Here is a 23,167-nt window from a genome sequence, read left to right as displayed (position 1 = left end):
ATAAACACATGAATAAATCAATTAACTATACAATGTCTCCTTTCCCTCTTTAAAGGACATATCTTTCCCATTATCGCAATATCAAGTTCTGTTCATTTTTTGAAACCAAATTTTTATGCCATTTCCTAAAGAAACTGGGTGCTTTCATTGTTGGAACGCTGACATAGGATTTCTCAACTTTGGCACTGTTGATATTTTGGATCATTCTTTGCTGTGGGCACTGTCCTGTGTATCCTAAGATGTTTAGCTGCCTCCCTGACCTTTACCCACTATTTGCCAGTAGCGGCCCTACAGTTTTGACAACCAAAAATGTCTTCAGACATTAACCAATGTCCACTGGAGTCAAAATCACCCCCAAGAGTGAGAACTACCACCTGAAGAATATTCAGCAAGTTCCCACATATGCAATAGACTAATACAATTTTTTTTTAAAGGGCTAGAGTTAATGATACAAATAATTGCATTTTAAGGGCTGAGAAAATTATACCATTGCCTAAAAATTATATATGCAAAGGTAATCTCTTTTAGCAGTGGGAATGCAGGTGATTTCTTTAAAAACTACTTTTACATTCCTAGTACTGACTGACTACTTTGTATTCAGTACTATGCTAAACAATTTATGTTCATTATTTCATTTCAACTTCAAAACAATTGCATGAAGTAGATATTATTATTCCAATACTAAGTTTAAAATTATTGAGAAACATCCATCAGTGTCACAAAACTGCTTTCTACTTTCCTATTTCAAGTTTTCTATGAAATCTAATATGCACAAAAGTATAATAAAACAATCATACATTTAATACACATTTAAATTCATTATTTTAAAAAATATACCCACATATCAACCCTGCAACATAAGAAATAACATTACCAGTAGTTGAGGCTCCCTATGTACCTCAATACCATCTCCAGAAAATACTTATTATTGGGGAAGAAGAGAAAAGGAAAAAGATTTACAGGACTATAGAGACTGAAAACCTCAACTGCAGGATTGGTTTCCAACCTGAAATGGTGTGGGTAGAAAGAACATAAGAAGACAAACTGAAAAAGTCCAAAACAAGGGAAATAACAGTGGGAAAGACAAAACGGCATTCTAGGGAATCTTCTAAAGTAAAATAATGACAAGACATAGTGACTATCTAGTTATATATGATGTGGAAAATGATTTATTAGGACTAGTAGAATGGTGTCTATCGATAACAAATAGGAAAGGTGAGGGCTGAGGACAAAGATGAAGACAAGAAGGTATATTTGTTTCTTTTTGTTTTGTTTTGCTAAAGATCAAAACTACTGTCTTGTGCATGCTAGGCAAGCTTTCTACTGCTGATCAAAGCCCACAGCCCCAAGAAGGGGTAATATTTGAATTCTAGAGTGTTCAATGATGGCAGAAGACAAAGTAGAATCTAAAAGTTTGCTGGAGATGTAATAGGGAGTCAGTAATAGAGATTAAAATATCTATACAGAGGTGACCATTAAAACCATGAAGATGCTGGGCATGGTGACACATACCTGTAATCCCAATGGCTTGGGAAGCTGAAGCAGAAGGATTGCAAGTCTGAGGCCAGCCTCAGCAACTAGCAAGGCCCTAAGCAACTTAGCAAGACCCTGTCTCAAAGTAAAAAATTTTAAAAGGGGTGGGGATGTGGCTCAGAGGTTAAGCACCCCTGGGTTCTATCTCTAGTACCAAAAAAAAAAAGGAAGAGAGGAGGGAGGGAGGGAGGGAAGGAAAGTTGGAAGAAAGGGAGGGAGGGAAAAAGGGAAGGAAGGAAGGAGGGATGGATGGAAGGAAGAAAAGAAGGGAGGGAAAATGAAAAAATAAATAAAACAATGAAGATGAATAAGCTGTTCTACATACTTAGTTTGAGAAGGGAGGCTGAAGTCTGATTTGTTCTTAAAATTTTCACACAGAAAGGTAGGCTATAAATCAGAAAATACCTGAAAATGGAGGTACTATTAAAACAACCCAAGAACTAGGACAACAGAAGAGAGGCTTAAAGAACCGGAGTCCGGGCTGGGGATGTGGCTCAAGCGGTAGCGCGCTTGCCTGGCATGCATGCGGCCTGGGTTCGATCCTCAGCACCACATACAAATAAAGATGTTGTGTCCAACGAAAACTAAAAAATAAATATTAAAAAAATTCTCTCTATCTTTAAAAAAAAAAAAAAGAACCGGAGCCACTGGATGATGGATGGTTCCATGGGCATAGAATATACTTTTTAAGAAAAAAAGTGGAAAAAGAAAGACAGATTTTAGGGAGCTAAGCTGTTGTTGGTAAAGAAAGGGAAGCAACAAAAAGAGAATGATAATAATAGCTGGAGATGAACATGTCTCTCAAGTGAACAGGATTGACAGCCGACTTTCCAAAAGTAAATCACACACTTTTTCTTCTTTACCTTCAATCTAGTACAATCTGCTCCCACCTACAAATACATGGAATCTGCTTTCAAAAAAAATAATAATAATAATAATAATCCTCAATTTGGAAATCCAATGAAAACCTTACTTATCTTACTGACTTTTCCTTTCCCATTGGATACTCTTTGTATTTTGTTTTTTTTTTCTTAAGACTTTGACTCATTTATTTATTTATTTATTTATTTATTCATTCATTCATTCATTCATTTTGTGTGCTGCGGGGCCTTGTACATGCAAGGCAAGCACTCTACCAACAGAACTATATCCCCAGTCCTGGATACTCTTTGATTCTTTGTAACATTACTATTTCCTTGTCTTCTTATTTTTCAGAATATTTTCTCTTGTTCATAAAAAGCTTTTCTTCTTCCTATTGCTGAAAAATCCCTGTATTTTATGTTCTAGTTTCTTCCAATTTCATTCTACTCAATCTTTTTTAACCTAGGAAAATTCTTTGAAGTCACCTTCCCAATTATACTATAGTAATACCTTTATCAACATCCCCACTACATTTTAAAATCTGTCTAGAGTAACACAATATTGCTACTCCTAATAAAAAGATAAACTTGCTGAGGTAACAACTTTGTTTTCCTTTCAGTGAATTTCCCAATTCCTAGTGTACTATCTGGCACAAAGTAGGACTTCAAGATCCAAAGCAAATTGTGACTCCGCGCACGCGTGTGTACACCCACTCACACACACACACACACAGTCTCTCTCTTAAATGCTTCAAACTTTAGAAATTTTATATAGGCAAGTTCACAAGAAAATATGGATGAACAACATATTTAGTGTTTCTTTTTCTTTCTTATGAGTGTATCTGTATAAAATCGGTAGGATTCACCTTAACTTTATCAATTTGGCATATGATTACTTATTAATATCCTTAAAGTTAAGGCTTATCTGAAAAAAATAAATTAATGCTTATAAAAATTAGTACTTGTTGTTTTACAAGGGATCCTGTTTTTGAAGAATTTATTAGAAAAACTAAAATAATTAACCAACGCTAAAAATTAGGATTGGATAACTATAATTTGACTGAATTAAGTTGTTGAAGAAACTTACGATATTGTCTGTGCTATTGCTCCAGCAACACCACCACAAAGTAAGTTAATGTGAGTTTTCAAAACTAAGACATTAGGATTGTCTGATGAAGGTCTGCCAAGAAGGGTAGGAGCATGGGAAAGCCCAACACTCTTTAAGGTACCAAAAGTAAAAAATGAAACACCTGAAAAACAAAATATAAATTCACCATGATGCTTCACAGAACATGAGCCGCGAAAAAGTCACCTTTTCTTATGTAATAATCAATTAATTCAAGAAAGTAACTAAGCATTTCCTAATTACTGATATTTGGCTTAACATAAGAAAGATCTTGTATTTATAATTATTGAAGTATTTATAAATATTTACCACCTATAAAAAATTATAGCATTGGTTTTCATATACTAGCATATTACTCATTGAAGGAAGTGGTAGTGACGTAATGCCACCTTATATAGAATCAAAATAAACATTTTCCAAAGTTTTACATGAGTGAAAATTAAATTCATGATTAATATTTACAAGTAACTATGACAACTTATACTTACAACAATAATGAAGGTGATAATATAGGCAAAAAATTCAGAAGTGAAAAAGCATTACAATTTTAACTATAACAATTTTATCTTCAAGAAAAAATTATGAACATAATAAAATGTTCATATTGGCTCATAAGACTTGGAGATTTTAATAATATAGTATGAAGTTGGTGCTTGCAAAAAATTTTACATGATTTTGCTAGGCACAGCACCACACACCTGTAATCCCAGGGACTTGTGAGGCTGAGGCTGGAGGATCACAAGTTTGAGGCAGGCCTTAACAACTTAGTGAGTTCCTAAAGAACTTAGCAAGATGGGCTGGGGTTGTGGCTCAGTGGTAGAGTGCTTGCCTAGCATGTGTGAGGCCCTTGGTTCGATCCTCAGCACCACATAAAAAATAAAATAAAGATATTGTGTCCACCTAAAACTAAAAAGTAAATATTTTTTAAAAAAGGTTCTGCACATAACCTTTATTTGAAAAAAAAATTAAACTAAACATGAGGTTTAGGATATAGCTTAGTTGCTAGAGTTCCTGCCTCACATGTACAAGGTTCTGGGTTCTATCTGCAGCACCACACATACACAAAAAAACCCTAAACCTGGACAAGTGCAGTGGCGAAGGCCTATAATCCCAGTGGCTCATGAGGCTGAAGCAGGAGGCCGGCAAGTTCAAAGCCGGCCTCAGCAACAGCAAGGCACTAAGCAAATTAGTAAGACCCTGTCTCTAAATAAAATACAAAATAGGGCTGGGGATATGACTCTGTGGTAGAGTGCCCCTAGTTCAATCCTAGATACCCACCCCCCCCCCAAAAAAAAACACCTAAAAACTAAACCTGTACTGGGGGTGTGGCTTAGTGATAGATCACTTGTCTAACATGCCAAAGGTCCTGGGTTCCACCCCTTGGACAAGAAAAAGAACAAAAATCTAACTCAGCCTGATGAATGGCATAGTTTAAGAATGATGACTTTAGACAGGTGTGGTGACACACGCCTGTAAACCCAGCTACTGGGGAGGCTGAGGCAGGAAGATTGAAAATTCAAGGCCAGAGCTGAGGTTGTGGCTCAGCAGTAGAGGACTCACCTAGCAAGTGCATGGCCCTGGGTTCGATGGTCAGCACCATGTAACAATAAATAAATAAAATAAAGGTATTGTGTCCAACTACAACTAAAAAATAAGTATTAAAAAAAAAGAAAGCTTGGCTGGGGATTTGGCTCAAGCAGTAGCGCGGCCTGGGTTCAATTCTCAGAACCACATACAAACAAAGATGTTGTGTCCGCCGAAAACTAAAAAATAAATATTAAAAGATTCTCTCTCACTCTCTCTTTAAAAAAAAAAAAAATGACTGGGGATGTGGCTCAGTGGTTAAGACCCCTGGGTTCAGTCCATGGTACCAAATAAATAAATAAAAGGGGACTGCAATCTTAGTGAGGCAGGAGGATTGCAAATTCCAGGCCTGCCTCTGTAATTCAGAAAGACACTCAACAATTTAGTGAGACCCTGTCCCCAAAATTTAAAGAAATAAAAAGTACTGGGGATGTAGATCAGTGGTAAAGCACCTGGGTTGGAATCCAGTACCAAAAAATAAAATAAAATAAAATCAGCAAGGAGCAAAAATGTCCATTATCACTACTTCTATTCATTACTGCACTAAAGGTCCCTAGCCAGTTATACTAAGATAGGATAAACATAAACAAAGAAAGAAGGATTGGATTAGAAGAAAAAAATGATATTATTTACACAAAATATGACTGTTCATATAGAAAACCCAAACTATCTATAAGTAACATGGAGGCTGACTATAATAATGTCAGAACCACATACAAACAAAGATGTTTGTTTGTATGTGGTTCTGACATGGGGCAGATTTGAAATCCCAGTGACTTGGGAGCCTGAGTCAAGAAGGATCACAAGTTTGAGGCTGGCCTCAGCAATTTAGTCACACCCACAGCAATTTAGTGAGATCATCTCAAAAAAAAAAAAAGAACTAGGAATGTATTCTGTGGTTAAGCACCCCAGGGTTCAACCCCAAGTACCAAATATTAATGATTATAATAATGTCAACAGTAGGAAAATGGCTAGCTATAATATAAAAATTAAATCAAGCAGTAAACTGAAAATGTACTTGTCTAAAAGATACATCAAAACTTGTGTCTAAACAACAACAAAAAAACTTGTGTCTACAGCCCAGTACAATGGCACATGCCTATAATCCTAGCAACTCAGGACAGTGAAGCAGGAAGATCTCAAGTTCAAATCCAGCATGATCAACTTAGCAAGGGGCTAAGCAACTTAGTGAGCCCCTATCTCAAAATTTAAAAAAAAAAAGGGGGGGTAGGGATATAGCTCAGTGGTTAAATGCTTTTGGGTTCAAAATCTTGTACCAAAAAAAATAAATAAATAAACAAAAACAAAAACAAAATCCTTGTATCTACATAATATGTCTAACAAAGATGACCACTACCAGCTGGGGTTGTAGCTCAGTGGTACAGCGCTCATTTAGCAAGGGCGAGGCACTGGGTTCAATCCTCAGCACCACAAAAAAATAAATAAATAAAAATAAAGGCATCATGTCCACCTACAACTAAAAAAAAAAAATTATATTTATACAAAAATACCTTTATGAAATTTCATTCAAAATTCCAATGAGGATTTTTGTGAAATATCAAATGCTAATTTTAAAACATTCATGGAATAGCAAAATATCCATAGTTCTTGATTTTCTTGAAAATAATAAACATAAGGTGAAGGAATTTGCCCTACAAAATATAATGACTCCTTACAAAATAGTACTCTACTTTGAAAAAAAAAAAAAAAGTATCATTGCAGGCCACAGGGAAAAGAGATATTATTTAATGAATGGTACTGGGTCAAATGGTTATCCTTAACAAAGGAAAAAATAATCCAAGGCTGGGGATGGGGCTCAGTGCAGAGCTCTTGCCTAGCATGCACAAGGCTCTAGATTCAATCCCCCAGCACTAAGGGAAGAAAACCCAGCAGGATTAAGGGTTATATATAAAATACTAAAATCTAAAAATCATTCTTAAAAAAAAAAAAAACATTTGGAAAAGCTGGGCATGGTAGCACACACCTGTAATTCCAGTGGCTTGGCAGGCTGAGGCAGGAGGATAACAAGTTCAAGGCCAGCCTCAGCAACTTAGCAACTTAGTGAAACCCTGTCTCAAAATTTAAAAAGTTAAATAAAAAATTTATTTGGAAAGCAGTTTGGAAACTTCCTATAAATTAAAACAGATTCAATTAAAACATATTCTTATTCTATTACCCAGCAATTCCACTTCTGAGTATTTGACCCAAAGACAGAAACATAAGCACATAAAAAGACTTTTATGTTTATAGTAGCTTTACTTATAATAACCCTAATTTGGAAAAACTCCAAATATCCATTAATAGGAAAATAAACATACTATTCTATGCTCATACAATGAAATCTGACTCAGTAATAAAAAAATGCAATGAAATTTATAACCACAATGAGATACAACTTCACACTCAATAGACTGACTATAACTGAAAGTCAAATAAAAACAAGCATTACCAAAAATGTCAAAAATAACAACTCACATATTGCTAGCAGGAATGTAAAAAAGTGAAGCCATCAGGAAAAGATTTGGACAATTCGTCAAAATATTAAACAGTGAGGAAAATACCCAAGAGAAATGAAAACATATAACCATACAAAAACATGTATATGAATGTTCATAGCAGCATTGTTCCTCTTGGCCAAAAACAGAAAACAACCCAAATGCCTGTCAACTTAGGAAGGGATAAACAAAATGCAACACGTCCATGCAGTAGAATACCATTTGGCCATGAAAAGGAATGACGAATATGGCAACATGAATGAACCTTGAAATCATTACACTAAATGAAAGATACCAGTCATAAAATACCATGTATAAAATGACTTCATTTGTATGAAATATCCAGAAAAAGCAAATCAATAGAGATGAAAAGATTAGTAGTTGCTTAGGACTGGGAAGTGATGGATAAAGGCTGAAAAGTTTCTTTCAGAGGTAATTAAAATGTTATAATACTAATTGTGGTGACAGTTGTACAACTCTGTAAATATACTCAAAACCAATAAAAACATACATTTAAATTAGTAAATTTTATGGCATGTGACTTGTATCTCAATACAGCTGTCATTAAAAAAAAAAACCCATAGAGGGTTGAGGTTGGTGCTCAATGCTACAATGCCTAGCATGTGTGAGGCAGTGGGTTGTGGGTTTGATCCTCAGCACCTCATAAAAATAAGTAAATAAATAATAACGGTATTGTGTTCACCTACAACTAAAAAAAAAAAAAAAAGGACACAGCAAGTTTAAAAAAACAGAATTCCCTTCATCAAACTATAGGGTCAGGTATGGTGGTGACTTGGGAGGCAGAGGCAGGAAGATGGCAAGTTCAGGACCAGCCTCAGCAAATTATCGAGACCCTAAGAATTAAGTAAGACCCTATCTCAAAATAAAAACACACAAAAAGAGCAGGGGTTGTAGTTCAGTGGTTAAGCAATACTGGTCAATCCCTGATACTAAAAAAATTACATTTAAAAAATTTTTAATGATACTATAGAGCCAGGCGTGGTGGCACACACCTGTAATCCCAGCAGCCGAGGAAGCTGAGGCAGGAGGATCGTGAGTTCAAAACCAGCCTCAGTAAAAGCGAGGTGTTAAACAACTCAGTGAGACCCTGTCTCTAATAAAATACAAAATACAGCTGAGATGTGGCTCTGTGGTTGAGTGCCCCTGAGTTCAATCTCTGGTAAATAATTAAAGACACTATAAATAACAGGGCACAGTGGCACATGTCTGTAATCATAGCTACTCAGAAGGCTGAGGCAGAAGGATCTCAAGTTTGAGTTCAGTCTGGGCAACTTAGAGAGACTGTGTCTCAAAAAAATAGGAGGCAGCTTTACATGATGGCACAATTTAGTGAGTCCCTGTCCCAAGATAAAAAATTTTAAATAAAATAAAGGGGGCTGGGGATATAGCTCAGTTGGTAGAGTGCTTACCTTGTATGGACAAGGCCCTGGGTTCAATCCGCAGCACCACAAAAAAAAATAAATAAATAAAATAAAGGACTGGGAGGTGTGGCTCAGTGGTTAAGCATCCTGGGTAAAATCCCTGGTACCAAAAAAAATTTCTTTTAAAGAAAAAAGAGGGGCTGGGGATGTGGCTCAAGCGGTAGCGCACTCGCCTGGCATGTGTGCGGCCCGGGTTCGATCCTCAGCACCACATACAAACAAAGATATTGTGTCCGCCTAAAAAATAAATATTAAAAAAATTCTCTCTCTCTCTCTCTCTCTCTCTCTCTCTCTCTCTGTAAAAAAGAAAAAAAAGAAAGAAGAAGAAAAAAGAAATGGGGAGGGGATTGGTTGGGGAAAGGGAGGGCAAGACTGAACAAGAAGTTCAGTGTTAGAGCACCCTGGATTCAACTTCCAATATTGCCTAAATAAATAAATAAATAAATAAATAAATAATCCAAGCCAAAAACAGCAATATTTTCAATATATATAAATAAAAATTACATAAAGAATTAATACAAGCCATGTATGGTGGTGACACACCTGTAATCCCAGCTACTGGGAGGCTGAGGCAGGAAGATCACAAGTTCAAGGCCTGTTTTATCAGTTTAGCAAGACCATGTCTCAAAATAAATTGAAAAAGGGCTGGGGATGTAGCTTAGTGGTAGAATGCTTGCCTAGCATGTGTTAGGCCCTGTGTTCAATCCCCAATACCAAAAGGGGCGGAAGGCGGGGGACACGGGGTGGGAAGAATTGAGACAAATCAATAAGAAAAGTAGGCCAAACACATGTATAAACAGGTACTTCACAAAAAAGGAAATGTGATTGATAATACATAAAAATTGTTCAATCTCATCAGTAATCTGGGAGACACAAAATAAAATTTCATAAATTACTTTTTTTTTTTTTGAGAGAGAGAGAGAGAGAGAGAATTTATTTATTTATTTAGTTAGTTAGTTAGTTTTCGGCAGACACAACATCTTTGTTTTGTATGTGGTGCTGAGGATCGAACCCGGCCGCACGCATGCCAGGCGAGTGCGCTACCGCTTGAGCCACATCCCAGCCCATAAATTACTTTTTATTCCCTACAAAAATCACAAAAGAGCTAGGCACGAGGGGACATGCCTATAATCCCAGCAGCCCAGGAGGCTGAGACAGCCAGCCTCAGCAACAGAGAGATGCTAAGCAACTCAGTTAGACCCTATCTCTAAATAAAATAAAAAATAGGGGTTGGGGTTGTGGCTCAGCAGTGGAACGCTTGCCTAGCACATGAGAGGCCCTGGGTTCAATCCTCAGCAACATGTATAAGTAAATAAATTAAATAAGCTAAAAAATAAATATTAAAAAAAAATAATACAAAATAGGGCTGGGGATATGGCTTAGTGGCTGAGTGCCACTGAGTTCAAACCCTGGTACCCCACCAAAAAAATAAAAAAATAAAAAAAATAAAAATCACAGAAGATTTTGAAATCAGTTAATACCAATAGGATTTTTTTTTTTTCTTTTCAGTACAAGAATTGAACCCAGAGTCTGGGACATGCTAGACAAGCACTCTACCGTTGACTGAGTGTACCCTGAGCCCTTTTTTATCTTATTTTGAGACAAAGTCTTGCAAAATTGATCAGGCTGGCCTTAAATACACAACCCCCCTGCCTCAGCTTCCCAAATAGCTGGAATTACAGGCATGTGGCACCATACCTGACTACTAATGGAAATTTTTAACCACTGCTGGTGGAAATATAAATGGATATAGCAACTATTTTCAATCAATTTGATCTTATCTACAAGAAGTGAAGAAATACATTACTTACAACCTAAAAATTCTACTCCTAGTTATATAGTCCAGAAAACAATCTTGAACTAGAATATATAGACGACTGGATAAATAAATGAACATTTATCCATAATATGAATATATCTTTAAAATACAATTCCATGAAACACAAAGTATTGATACTTCCATATCATGGAATAATAATCATCAACAAAAAAGAACAAACTATTGATACAAACAACTTGGATGAATCTCCAGGAACTTATGAGTGAAAAATCAATAACCAAAAGTCATATACTAAATGATACCATTTATATAAAGTTATTGAAAGTTTATTACCTCAGGAGTTAGGGAAAGGACAGGAGGGGTATGGCTATAAAAGTAAGCAAGATCTTTGTGATGATGTACCTATTTTGTATCTTTACAGTATGTAAATATTCTAGTTATGATAGTGTACTAGTTTTTTAAGGCATTCCCATTGGGGGAAACTGGGTAGAGTATGCAAGATCTCTCCGTATTGATTCTTACAACTTTATGTAAATCTATAATTATCTCAAAATTTAAAATTAGATTAAAAACAGGAATATAAACAAGGTAACAACAAAATTTGAGAACTACAGATATCATATCTCTCCTTTCTACTTTTCTATATTTTCTAAATTTCCCATAATACATCATCATTATTTATCATAAGGGAAAAAATATTTTTCAATTCTTTCTTTTAATAAACACACTCATAAAACTGTATCCTTAACAATCATCTAAAATAATGTGCATTAACAAGACTATACCTGACACAGATGTTAAGAAAATCATGTTAAAAGTGAACTTCTACTCATTCTACATGAATAGTCATCTTTGTAAGACCATATATGGACCATAATTTTATCTTCATCATTTAGCAAGTAAAAAGCCTTTGTAAGTAGCATCATTCATGTTACCACTTATGAAAAAAACTGGTAACAATTTAAACACACAAAGTAGGATCCTGCCTAATTTGAAACATACCTGCATATGGAGCCATTCCTAATATAGTGGGCATCAGTCCTCTGTAAAATCCAAGGAAACCACCTTCCTTTTTGTGAAGAAAATTAGAAGTGATATTACATTGTGTTCATGATGATAAAATTCAAAGAATAAAAACATACACAAACTGGAAAAATTATTCTGGGACCCACACTGAAATACAAGAATAGGCTTTCATAATTATTATTATTAATATCAGTTATATATAATTCAAAATCATTTCCTAAATATAAAAGGACATGTTAAATATGTGGAAGGTAAATATGAAATACCTTTGCATAAATTGTTTTGAATGCATGAATGATTCCTGTATAGGTGTGTTCCCCTTTCACCTGGAATGCTAGGCGTACTCTAACCATGTCAAGAGGGTAAGTACAGATAACTGCTGTCATACCTGGAAAGAAAATTAAAACTTAAATATAGAAAAAAAATTATGACACAAACATGTATGTGTATATGTATGTATTTATGTGTATGTATGTGTACGGATCTCCCCTATCAATAGTAGTGTTCTCAATACCAGAGTAATGATGAAAACCCAATGAAATCAAAGTTGACATTAATGATGGAATTATAATCAGCTGGAAAAACCACGTAGGAAGGGTCAGTCTGTTAAATTCTTTTAAAGTTCTTCCCATTTGCACTAGTATTCTTAGCACCAAATGGTATAGTATAAGTAGATCATGAGGGGACATTTTTGGAGTTTTGGGGATTGGACCCAGAGTCTCACACATGCTTAGTAAGTTCTCTACCACTGAGCAATATTCCCTGCTCATTCGGGGTTGTTTATTTTATTTTTTTAGTTGTAGATGGAATAATACTTTTATTTTATTTATTTTTATGTGGTCTTTAAGATCAAACTCAGTGCCTCATACGTGGTAGGCAAGCATTCTACCACTGAGCTAGAACTCCAGGTTGTTTATTTTTTAAGAGACAACATCTTGCTTGCTTGCCCAAGGTAGCCTCCAATTACTGAGCCTGATCACTCCTCCCATCTCAGCCTCTCAAGAAGCTGGAACTACAGGTGTGTACCACCTATATACAAAATAGACTGGCTTTTATTATAACAGTTTATAAAAACAATTTATTCTACAGCTTCTCTATGTGTAGTTAAAATATCAGAAAAGATATGCTATATACCTCTGACACTAAGCAAGACATGTGATTTTGATTTTTTACTTATTTTCCCAAAATATAAAATGGAGAAATTGTTTACTTAATGGAACACAAAGAATTCTTTTCTTAAAATTATATTGAAGCTGGCATGGTGGCACACACCTATAATCCCAGTGGCTTGGGAGGCTAAGACAGGAGGATCGAGAGTTCAAAGACAACCTCAGCAATGGCGAGGTGCTAAGCAACTCAGTGAGACCCTGTCTCTAAATAAAATACAAAATAGGGCTGGGGATGTGGCTCAGTGGTTGAGTGCCCGCGAATTCAATACCTGGTATTAAAAAAGAAAAACGACCAAAAAGATCACAAAGAATAAAAAAATTGGGGCTGGGGATGTGGCTCAGTAGTAGAGCATTTGCCTAGCATAGTGAAGCACTGGGATTGATTCTCAGCACCACATATTAATAAATAATAAAGGTCCATTGACAACTAAAAAAATATTTTAAAAAATTAAAGAGAAATACAAATGAATACATAATCACAAGGGTTGGGTGTAGGTCAGTGGTAGAGCACTTACATAGCATGAGTGAAGTCCTGGGTTCAATCCTCAGCACCAAAAAAAAAAAAAAAAAATTAAAAGTAAAACCAAATCACAAGGTCAAAAGACAAACATAAAACTGGGAAATAAACATTAGCAATATTTTCCTCAGCACAATGGCCAACAGCTGTAATCCCAGCAGCTTGGGAGGCTGAGGCAGGAGGATCACAAGTTCAAAGCCAACCTCAGCAACTTAGCAAGACCCTAAACAACTTAGGGAAATCTTATCTCCATAAAAACATTTTTAAAAGGGCTAGGGATGTGGCTCAGTAGTAAACTGCATCTCAGTTCAATCTGCAGTACAATACCAACAAGAAAAAAAAATTAACTTCTCAGAAATAAAATAGACCTACTCCTCTTACCTGCCATGGATCCAGCCATTAATCTGTGCACATGACCAGAAACTCCCAGCTTTGTGGTAATTAACTAGAAAACAAAAATACTGAATTAAATTATATTTTTTTACATGATGTCCATTTCACCATTTAATAATGAAGATTATCTAATTTACAATTACAATACTATATATTAATAACAATAAACTGAAAGTGTGAATGAGGGTAGTAGGAATAAAAAGCCACTATAGGGGCTAGGGATGAACTCAATGGTAGAGTGGCGTGTTGCTTGCCAAATGTGCACAGGGCCCTGGGTTTAATCCCTAGCACCTCAAAATGAGAGTTTATTTTATTTTATTTTTTTTAGAGAGAGAGAGAGAGAGAGAATTTTTTTTTTAATATTTATTTTTTAGTTCTCGGCGGACACAACATTTTTGCATGTGGTGCTGAAGATAGAACCTGGGCCGCACGCATGCCAGGCGAGCACGCTACTGCTTAAGCCACATCCCCAGCCCTCAAAATGAGAGTTTAAAAAAAAAAAAAAAAGAAGGCAAATAAGCTACCACAGACAATGAGGCTTTGGTACAGTCATGGCATCAGTTCTGACTAACCACCTTGAAACATTTTTCTCATTGCTATTATTTTTCCTTCTAAGATAAGAGGGCTAGGGATGTATCTCAGGAATAGAGTTAGCAACACAAAACTTATGGTAAACTAATTAGCTCAGTGGTAGAGTATTTGCCTAGCATGCAGAGGCTCAGGTTCCATCCCCAGCAAAAGGAGAAAAAAGATAAATACCATTTGAAATGTAATCAATTTAACCCTTTTTTAATGTTAAGATAATATTTGAGGAGATAAACTTTTTTTTTTTTTTAATGGTACTTGGGATTGAACCAAAGGGCACTTAAACACTGAACCACATCCCCAGCCCTTTACATTTTTTTTATTTTGAGGCAGGGTCTCACTAAATTGATTAGGGCCTCACTAAGTAGCTGAGACTGTCTTTGAATGTGCTGATCCCCCTGGCTCAGCCTCTCAAGCCGCTGGGATTATAAGCATGTGCCACCATGTCCAGCCTTTCTTATTTATTTTTGCTGTATTGGATTGAACTCAGGGACACTCAACCAGTGAGCTACATCTCTACCGGATATCCATCCACCTATCTATCTACCTACCTACCTACCTACCTATCTATCTATCTATATTACTGGAAATTAAGTAAGAAATTAAGTAAGATGCTTTGCCACTGAGCTACATCCCCCAGTCCTTTTTTTTTTATTTTTTATTTTGAGACAAGGCATTGCTAATTTGCCCAGGCTGGCCTCAAATTTGTGATCTTCCTACCTCAGCCTCCCAAATAGCTGGGAGTACAGGTGTGTACAACTATGCACAGTTTATTTTTATCTTTTTGACTTTTCTTCATAAATATGAACATAAAGAATATATTCCCCATTCCTTTTTGTTTAGAATCAGAATAAAGTTGTATTTCAAATATCTAAAAAAAAAAAAAAAAAAAAAAATATATTCATGGGCTGGGGCTGTAGCACATGCCTCACACATGTGAGGCACTGGGTTCGATCCTCAGTACCACATAAAAATAAGTAAATAAAGATATTGTGTCCATCTACAACTAAAAAGAATATTTTTTTAAAAAAGAATATATATTAAGAATTGTAATGCAAAAGAAAAAGAATATATTCATAAATGACTAACAACTATGGAATAGGTAATTCTAAAACCAAGTTATATTTACAAATTAAACATTATCAAATCTCATTCCTTATAAAAGATATTACTTTATTCATTTATTGAAAGTAAATTAAAGTTCATGGGCTAGAGGTGAAGCTCAGTGGTAGAGCACTTGCTTAGCATGTGTGAAGTACTAGGTTCAATCCTCAACACCACATAAAAATGAAGTTATTATGTCCATCTACAAGTAAAAATAAAAAAATAAAAAAGTATATAGTTCAAAGTACTAGCATGTGAGTTCTATCAAAGTACTGAGTTCTATCCCCAGCACTGCAAAATAAATAAATAAATAAATAAAACAAAATTCAAAGTAAATGTCTGGTTAAGTAAGTATAATATTCAATGACACTAAAGAGAAAGAGGAAAATTCAACTACCGTTTTATAATGCTCAAATGCCATAAACTGGATTGCACCATAGGGAAAGATTCGAATCATCATTGCACCATTTCCTTTATACAATCCAAGGTATCCTTCCTTTTGGGGAACGGCCCGCAATGCAGAAAATACTCCTATTTTTAGAAAGATTTCAGAATGAAAACACAATTAAAACAGAAAGTTATCTAAATTTGTTTTCATGACAATCATTGATAGAGATAACTAAGCCATCATTCATAAAATAATTTTGCTAAGAATTATACAAATGGTAATTTCTATATAACAGATACATTTGCTTAAAATCTTAATTATAAAAATAAGCATATATCTTAGATTAGGTAGTGGGAAGTGAAAGGAGTGGAAGGCAGGGGATGTGGGAATAAAAAAGATAGTAGAATGAAACAGACATTATTACTTTATGTATATATGTGACTGTATGACCAATGTGATTCTATAATATGTATACTCAGAAAAATGAGAAATTATATCCCATCTATGTATGATATATCAAAGTATATAAGTGCATTCTACTGTCATGTATAACTAATTAAAACAAATAAAATTTTTTTAAAAAAATAAATATTTGTAGTGGCTATTAATCTATTTGGATGTTACATTTTTTCCTAAATAAATTTCTACAAAATTTTTAAAAATAAGCATATATCATATAAAATATAAAGCCTACTATAGCAAGAACAGCTAAAAATTATACTAAATTATTGAAAATTAAATTGAGGGGCTGGGGTGTGGCTCAGCGGTAGAGCACTCACCTCGCACATGCAAGACCCTGGGTTCGATCCTCAGCACCACATAAAAAAACATAAACAATGAAATAAAGGAATTGTGTCCAACTACAACTAAAAAATAAATATTAAAAAAAAATTTAAAAATAAAGTTAAATTGAGGGGCTGGGGCTCAGTGGTAGAGTGCTTCCCTAGCATGCATGTGTGAGGCACTGGGTTTGATTCCCAGCAACACATAAAAATAAATAAAATAAAGGTCTATTGACAACTAAAAAATATTTTAAAAAAAGAAAGAAAATTAAATTGAATTACAAAATCTATAAAAGATTAACAACGGAGGGCTGGGCTGTCACTCAGTGGCAGAGCACTTGCCTAGCACGTGTGACACACTGGGTTCAATCCCTAGCACCACATAAAAAACATAAACAAAGAAAGTCATTCTGTCCATCTACAACCAACAAAACAAACAAACAAACAAAAAAATATATATATATAAAATAAAATAAATGTATATATAAAAGCCAATGGAAATATTTAAGAATCCAGAAATTGCACTGAAGATGACTGACTCCATATGAAAAGATAAAGGACTCTTTCCCAGACTGACCCAGATATATGTGTGTTTGATGAAACTTTGTTTATGTGAGGAAACTACTAAATAGAACAAGCAAATAAAAAGATGATTTACTGGGACTGGGATTATAGTTCAGTGACAGAGTGTGTGTTTAGCATGTGTGAGGCACTGGGTTTAAATTCCAGCACATACACACAAAAAACAAGGACTGGGGCACCATATAGCTCAGGGGTATAGTGCTTATCTTGATCTCCAGCAGTACAAAAAAAAAAAGAAAGAAAACAAAACAAAAACCCAACCTATTAAAATTATTTAAATGTGGGGGCAACTTTTCATTATTAGGATATTTTAATTAGAAATACTGATAAACAGGGCTAGGGTTGTGGCAGTGGTAGGGCACTTGCCTAGCATGTGTGAGGTACTGAGTTTGCTTCTCAGCACCGCATATAAATAAATAAAGTCGGGGCTGGGATTGTGGCTCAGTGGTAGAGTGCTTGCCTAGCATGCACAGGGCACTGTGTTTGATCCTCAGCACCACATAAAAATAAATGAATGTAATAAGGGTATTGTGTCCAAATAAATATTTAAATAAATAAAGTCCATTTGACAACTAAGAAAAGAAAACACAAAAAAAAAGAAATATTAATAAACAAAAGTCAGACTTCTGCTAGGCATGGTGGTGCACACCTGTAATCCCAGCAACTCTGGAGACTGAGGCAGAAGGATCATAAATTCAAAGCCAGCCTCGGCAGTTTAGCAAGGCCCTCAAGCAACTTAATGAGAACCTGTTTAAAAAGTGTGTGGGGTGGGGAAGGTGTGCTTAGGATATAGCTCAGTTGGTAGAGTGCTTGCCGCCCATGCACAAGGCCCTGGGTTCAATCCCTAGCACCACAAAAAAAAAAAAAAAAAAAAAGAAGGCAGGACTGAGAAAATGATTCAGTGGTTAAACACCCTTGAGTTCAATCCCTGGTACCAAAAAAAAAGAAGTTCAGATTCCCTTCCAAATTTTTCAATCAAAAGTTTCATCAAGGGCTGGCGTTTAGCTCAGTGGTAGAGCACATATGTGAGGCACTGGGTTGGATCCTCAGCACCAAAATAAAGTAAAATAAAGACAACTAAAAAAAAAAAAAAGAAAAAGTTTCATCAAACACTACCCACCATAGGAACAAAGTAATCCAGACTTTGGGGATGGTACCAAAAGATCTCAGAGATGACACTCTCCCAAATTAACAAGCCAGTTACAATTCCAGACAAAGAATATGTGGAATGTAGCCCCCTGTTCCTGCTGATGGACAGAATCACAGACTTTAGGACAGAAATACCCTGTTTCTTCTTTACTAGCAAAGAAATAAACTTTCTTTTATCTTTTTCTCAAAAAAGAAAAAAAAAAGTTTAATCAAGCTGGGTGCAGGGGCACAGGCATGTAATTTCAGCAGCTTAGAGGGCTGAGGAAGGAGGATTGTGAGTTCAATGCCAGCCTCAACAACTTAGTGAGTCCCTAAGCAACTCACAGAGGCCTCTCTAAATAAAATACAAAAAGGGGCTGTGGATGTGGCTCAGTGTATTCGAGCCCCTGGGTTCAATTTCCTATACAAAAAAAAAAAAAAAATCATCAAATATGAAAATAAAATCCTCTGTGGTTCATACCTATGGAAATAATTGGGGTTTTTTGGCTTTTGGGGTTTTTTTTATTTGTTGATGGACCTTTATTTTATTCATTTATCTATATGTGGTGCTGAGATTCAAACCCAGTGCCTCGCACAGTCGAGGCAAGCGCTTCACCATGGAGCCACAACCCCAGCACGATGATTGGGTTTTGTCACTATTGTACACGGGGTGCCTTCCTTCTCAAAGCTTGTGCCTATTATGTTATTATCTTTTTTTTTTTTTTAAGAATCTAAACTTTATTTTATTTATTTGTTTTTATGTTGTGTTAAGGATCAAAACCAGGGCCTCACTCAAGCTAGGCAAGCACTCTATCACTGAGCTACAATCCCAGCCCCAAAATGAAAAAACATATATATAAAAGTCAAAACTAGGCTCATTTCTAATTTTAGATTATAAGAGGCCTTCCTATTAATTAAAACAGTAGGTACTCAACATCTAAGAAATGATATATCCCAAAAGCATTTTTTTTAAAGAGAGAGAGAGAGAGAGAGAGAGAGAGAGAGAGAGAGAGAGAGAGAGAGGGAGGGAGGGAGGGAGCGGTAGTGCGCTCTCCTGGCATGCGTGCGGCCCGGTTCGATCCTCAGCACCACATACAAACAAAGATGTTATGTCTGCTGAAAACTAAAAAATAAATATTAAAATTCTCTCTCTCTCTCTCTCTCTCCCTCTCTCTTTAAAAAACAAAAAGAGAGAAAGAGAAGGGAGAGAAGTTTTTAATATCTATTTTTCATTTTTCGGCGGACATAACATCTTTATTTTATTTTATGTGGTGCCGAGGATCGCCCCGCACATGACAGTCCTTCCTATTTTTATTTTTTTGAGACTCACATTGCCAATGCTGACCTCAAACTTATGATCCTCCTGCCTCAGTCTCCTGAGTCTCTGAGATTACATGCATATGCCACCAAATCCAGCTAACCCTTGTTTAACTTGATTCAAAAGTGCAACAATTTAAAGTTAACCCAGAGGGCTGCCTTGCCACTTCCACCATGTGAGATGCCAGAAGGCATCACTATGAAACAGGAAGTGGGCCCTTCTCAGACCTGTCGATCCTGGTCTTCCCAGCCTCCAGAGCTGTGAGAAACAGGGCTGGGTGTGTATGTAGCTCAGTGGTAGAGCACTTGCTTAGCATGCCTGAGGCGCTGGGTTCTATCCCCAGTACCAGAAAAATAAAAGAGTGAGAAGTAAATGTTAATAAAAATAAATAAATAAAGTAAGTTAAATTTAGAACAATGACTACCTGTAAGGGACAGAAAAGTTTATAAGGTACAGAAATAAAGAGGAAGTTTCAACTATATATAAAAATAACTGATAATATCGTTCTAAACTCTGTGGCAGTTCTGCATATATTTATTACATTATTCTTTAAAACTTGTTGATTGTCACATATATTTTGTTAAAAACATTTTAAGAGAAACCATTATTAAAAAGGAAGTAATATAATAGTTTCAAAAATAGAAATCTAGTAAACATAAGACCAGGGGAAGAAGATGAAGAGGACAGGATACAAGAAAGCACAGCCAGGGCTAGGGTTGTGGCTCAGTTGTAGGTGCCTGCCTGGCATGTGTGAGGCACTGGGTTCCATCCTTAGTACCACATATAAATAAATAAAGATCTATCAACAACTAAAAAAAAAAAAAAAAAACTAAACTAAAAAATATTTTAAATAAATAAAGTATAAAAAAAAGAAAAAAGAAAGAAAGCACAACCAGGTGTGATGGCACATGCCTGTAATCCCAGCAACTTGGGAGGCTGAGGCAAGAATATTACAAATTCAAAGCCAGCATCGGCAAGGCGCAACTCAATGAGACCCCTTCTCTAAATACAAAATAGAGCTGGGGATGTGGCTCAGTAGTTGAGTGTTCCTGAGTTCAATCCCCAGTACCTGCCCCCAGCCCATAAAAAAAGTGGATGTTGAACCTTTCCAAATTAATACCTGTTAAATATATCAACCTATAGGCTATCATTTTTTATTTTTTTAATACTGGAGATCGAACCCAGGGCACTCTACCACTGAACTACATGCCCAGCCCTTTTTATTTTTTGAGACAGGGTTTCACTAAATTGCTGAGGCTGACCTAGAACTTGCAATCCTCTTGCTTTAGCCCCTTGAGTCACTGGGATTACAGATGTACAACACTAGGGTGTCCTATTTTTACTTTGGAAAATAAACTATTTCTTTATAACACTGGACTCATTTTTGCAAGTGTTATAAACAATGTTTGAAAAAAATATGCATTTTCAGAAGCATGCAAAGTTCCTTATGTATATGTTATATCAAAGTTCTATGCCATGTGCAATGGCCACACATGTCATCCAGTAACTCAGGAGGGTGCCCTGGGCAGTATAGCAAGACCCTATCTCAAATATTAAAATTAAAAAAGGGATGGTGATGCAGCTCAGAGGTAGAGTACTCCTGAGTTCAATTGCCAGTACCACAAAAAATAAAAATAAAAAAGCTTATTCATTATTTAAAGCCTTCTCCGAGGCTGGGCATATAGCTCAGTTGGTAGAGTGCTTGCCTAGCATGCACAAGACCTTGGTTCAATCCCCGCCCCACCCACACACACACTCACACAAAAATAAATAAATAAACAGATAGATAGAGAGATATAAAAATAATGGGGGCTGGGGATGTGGCTCAAGCGGTAGCGCGCTTGCCTGGCATGCGTGCAGCCCGGGTTCGATCCTCAGCACCACATACAAACAAAGATGTTGTGTCCGCCAAAAACTAAAAAATAAATATTAAAAATTCTCTCTCTCTCTCTCTCTCTCTTTAAAAAAAAAATAATAATAATGAGAATTTTAAAAGGGGGAGGGAGGGACTGGGGTTGTGGCTCACAGGTAGAGTGCTCGCCTAGCATGTCCTAAACCCTGGGTTCGATCCTCAGCACCACATAAAAATAAATAAAATAAAAGTATTGTGTCCAACTACAACTAAAAAATACATTTAAAAAAGTAAATAAATAAATCCTTCTCCTCTGTATTTTTACTTACTTTTTATTAAGTAAGGATTAGAGGAACTAATATTTGGTAAAATATAAGTACATGCCTGCATATGTATACGTTAGCTCTGGAAGAAAATGAAAGAGACTTTTAAAACTGCTTAATTTCAAATTGGAACACGAAGAGGAAACATTTTGCTTTTCTATTTTATAAATTATAAACCTTGTTAAAATAATATATATTCGGGGCTGGGGATGTGGCTCAAGTGGTAGTGCGCTCACCTGGCATGTATGCAGCCCTGGGTTCAATCCTCACCACCACATACAAATAAAATAAAGATGCTGTGTCCTCTGAAAACTAAACAATAAATACTAAAAAATTCTCCCCCTCTCTCTCTCTCTCTCTCTCTCTCTCTCTCTCTCTCTCTCTTTAAAAAATAATAATATATATATTCAAACAAATAATAAATAGGACTGGAGGTGTGGTTCAGTCTTAGAGCATCCCTAAGTTTAATCCTCCCAAAATAAAAATAAATAAAAGCAGGGCATGGTGGTACAGCTTATAACTTCGGTGACTCAGGAGGCTAGGCAAGAGGATCTCAAGTCCAAGGAAGCATAGGCAATCTTAATAAAAAATTTTAAAAGGTCTAGGGGTATAGCTTAGTAGTATAGCACTTGCCAAGCATGTACTAGGTCCTGGGTTCAATCCCCACTGCCACAAATTTTTTTTTTAATTAATAAATAAATTAAAATTTAAAAGCATGGTACCCCAGGAGCTGGGGTTCTGGCTCTGCAGTAGAGCCCTCGCCTACCACATGTGAGGCCCTGTGAGGTCCTGGGTTCGATCCTCAGCACCACATAAAAATTAATAAACAAAATAAAGGTATTATGTCCAACTACAAATAAAAAATAAATATTTTTTAAAAAAGAATGGTACCTCATAAATATGTACAATTATATGCAACAATTAAAAAGGGTAAATATTTTCAAAAGAAAATTTCGAATAACTATCTTATAAATCTAAAGGGGCTAGAATAAAATGCTCAAAATCTTTATTTACTTATTTATTTATACATACTAGGGATTGAAAGTGGTGGCACTCTACCACTGAGCTACATCCTCAGAACGTTTGTTTGTTTGTTTGTTTATCTATTTATTCTGGTAGTGAAGATTGAACCCAGAGGTACTTTACCAGTGAGCTACATCCCCAGCCCTTTTTATTTATT

The 23,167-nt window shown here is 35.7% G+C and overlaps 1 protein-coding gene across 5 annotated transcripts in view; it reads right to left on the bottom strand.

The window, feature by feature from the left end:
• Slc25a16 (solute carrier family 25 member 16) overlaps positions 1–23,167 on the bottom strand; it is a 42,595-nt gene that overhangs the window by 4,756 nt on the left and 14,672 nt on the right. For all 5 annotated transcript variants that reach the window (XM_046419828.2, XM_046419827.2, XM_058577916.1 and 2 more), the window contains 5 exons: positions 16,012–16,145; positions 13,914–13,977; positions 12,113–12,234; positions 11,823–11,889; positions 3,481–3,643 (listed from right to left, as the gene is read on the bottom strand). In XM_046419828.2, coding sequence (XP_046275784.1) covers positions 3,481–3,643; positions 11,823–11,889; positions 12,113–12,234; positions 13,914–13,977; positions 16,012–16,145 — 550 coding nt within the window. The remainder of the gene's footprint in view (positions 1–3,480; positions 3,644–11,822; positions 11,890–12,112; positions 12,235–13,913; positions 13,978–16,011; positions 16,146–23,167) is intronic.

Source organism: Marmota monax, unplaced genomic scaffold (assembly GCF_021218885.2).
Source record: "Marmota monax isolate L192 unplaced genomic scaffold, Marmota_monax_Labrador192_F-V1.1 WCK01_AAM20220418_F8-fsc00019, whole genome shotgun sequence".
NCBI classification, from domain to species: domain Eukaryota; kingdom Metazoa; phylum Chordata; class Mammalia; order Rodentia; family Sciuridae; genus Marmota; species Marmota monax.
Note: the sequence above shows the minus strand (reverse complement) of the source record. Positions and strands in the feature narration are given on the sequence as shown.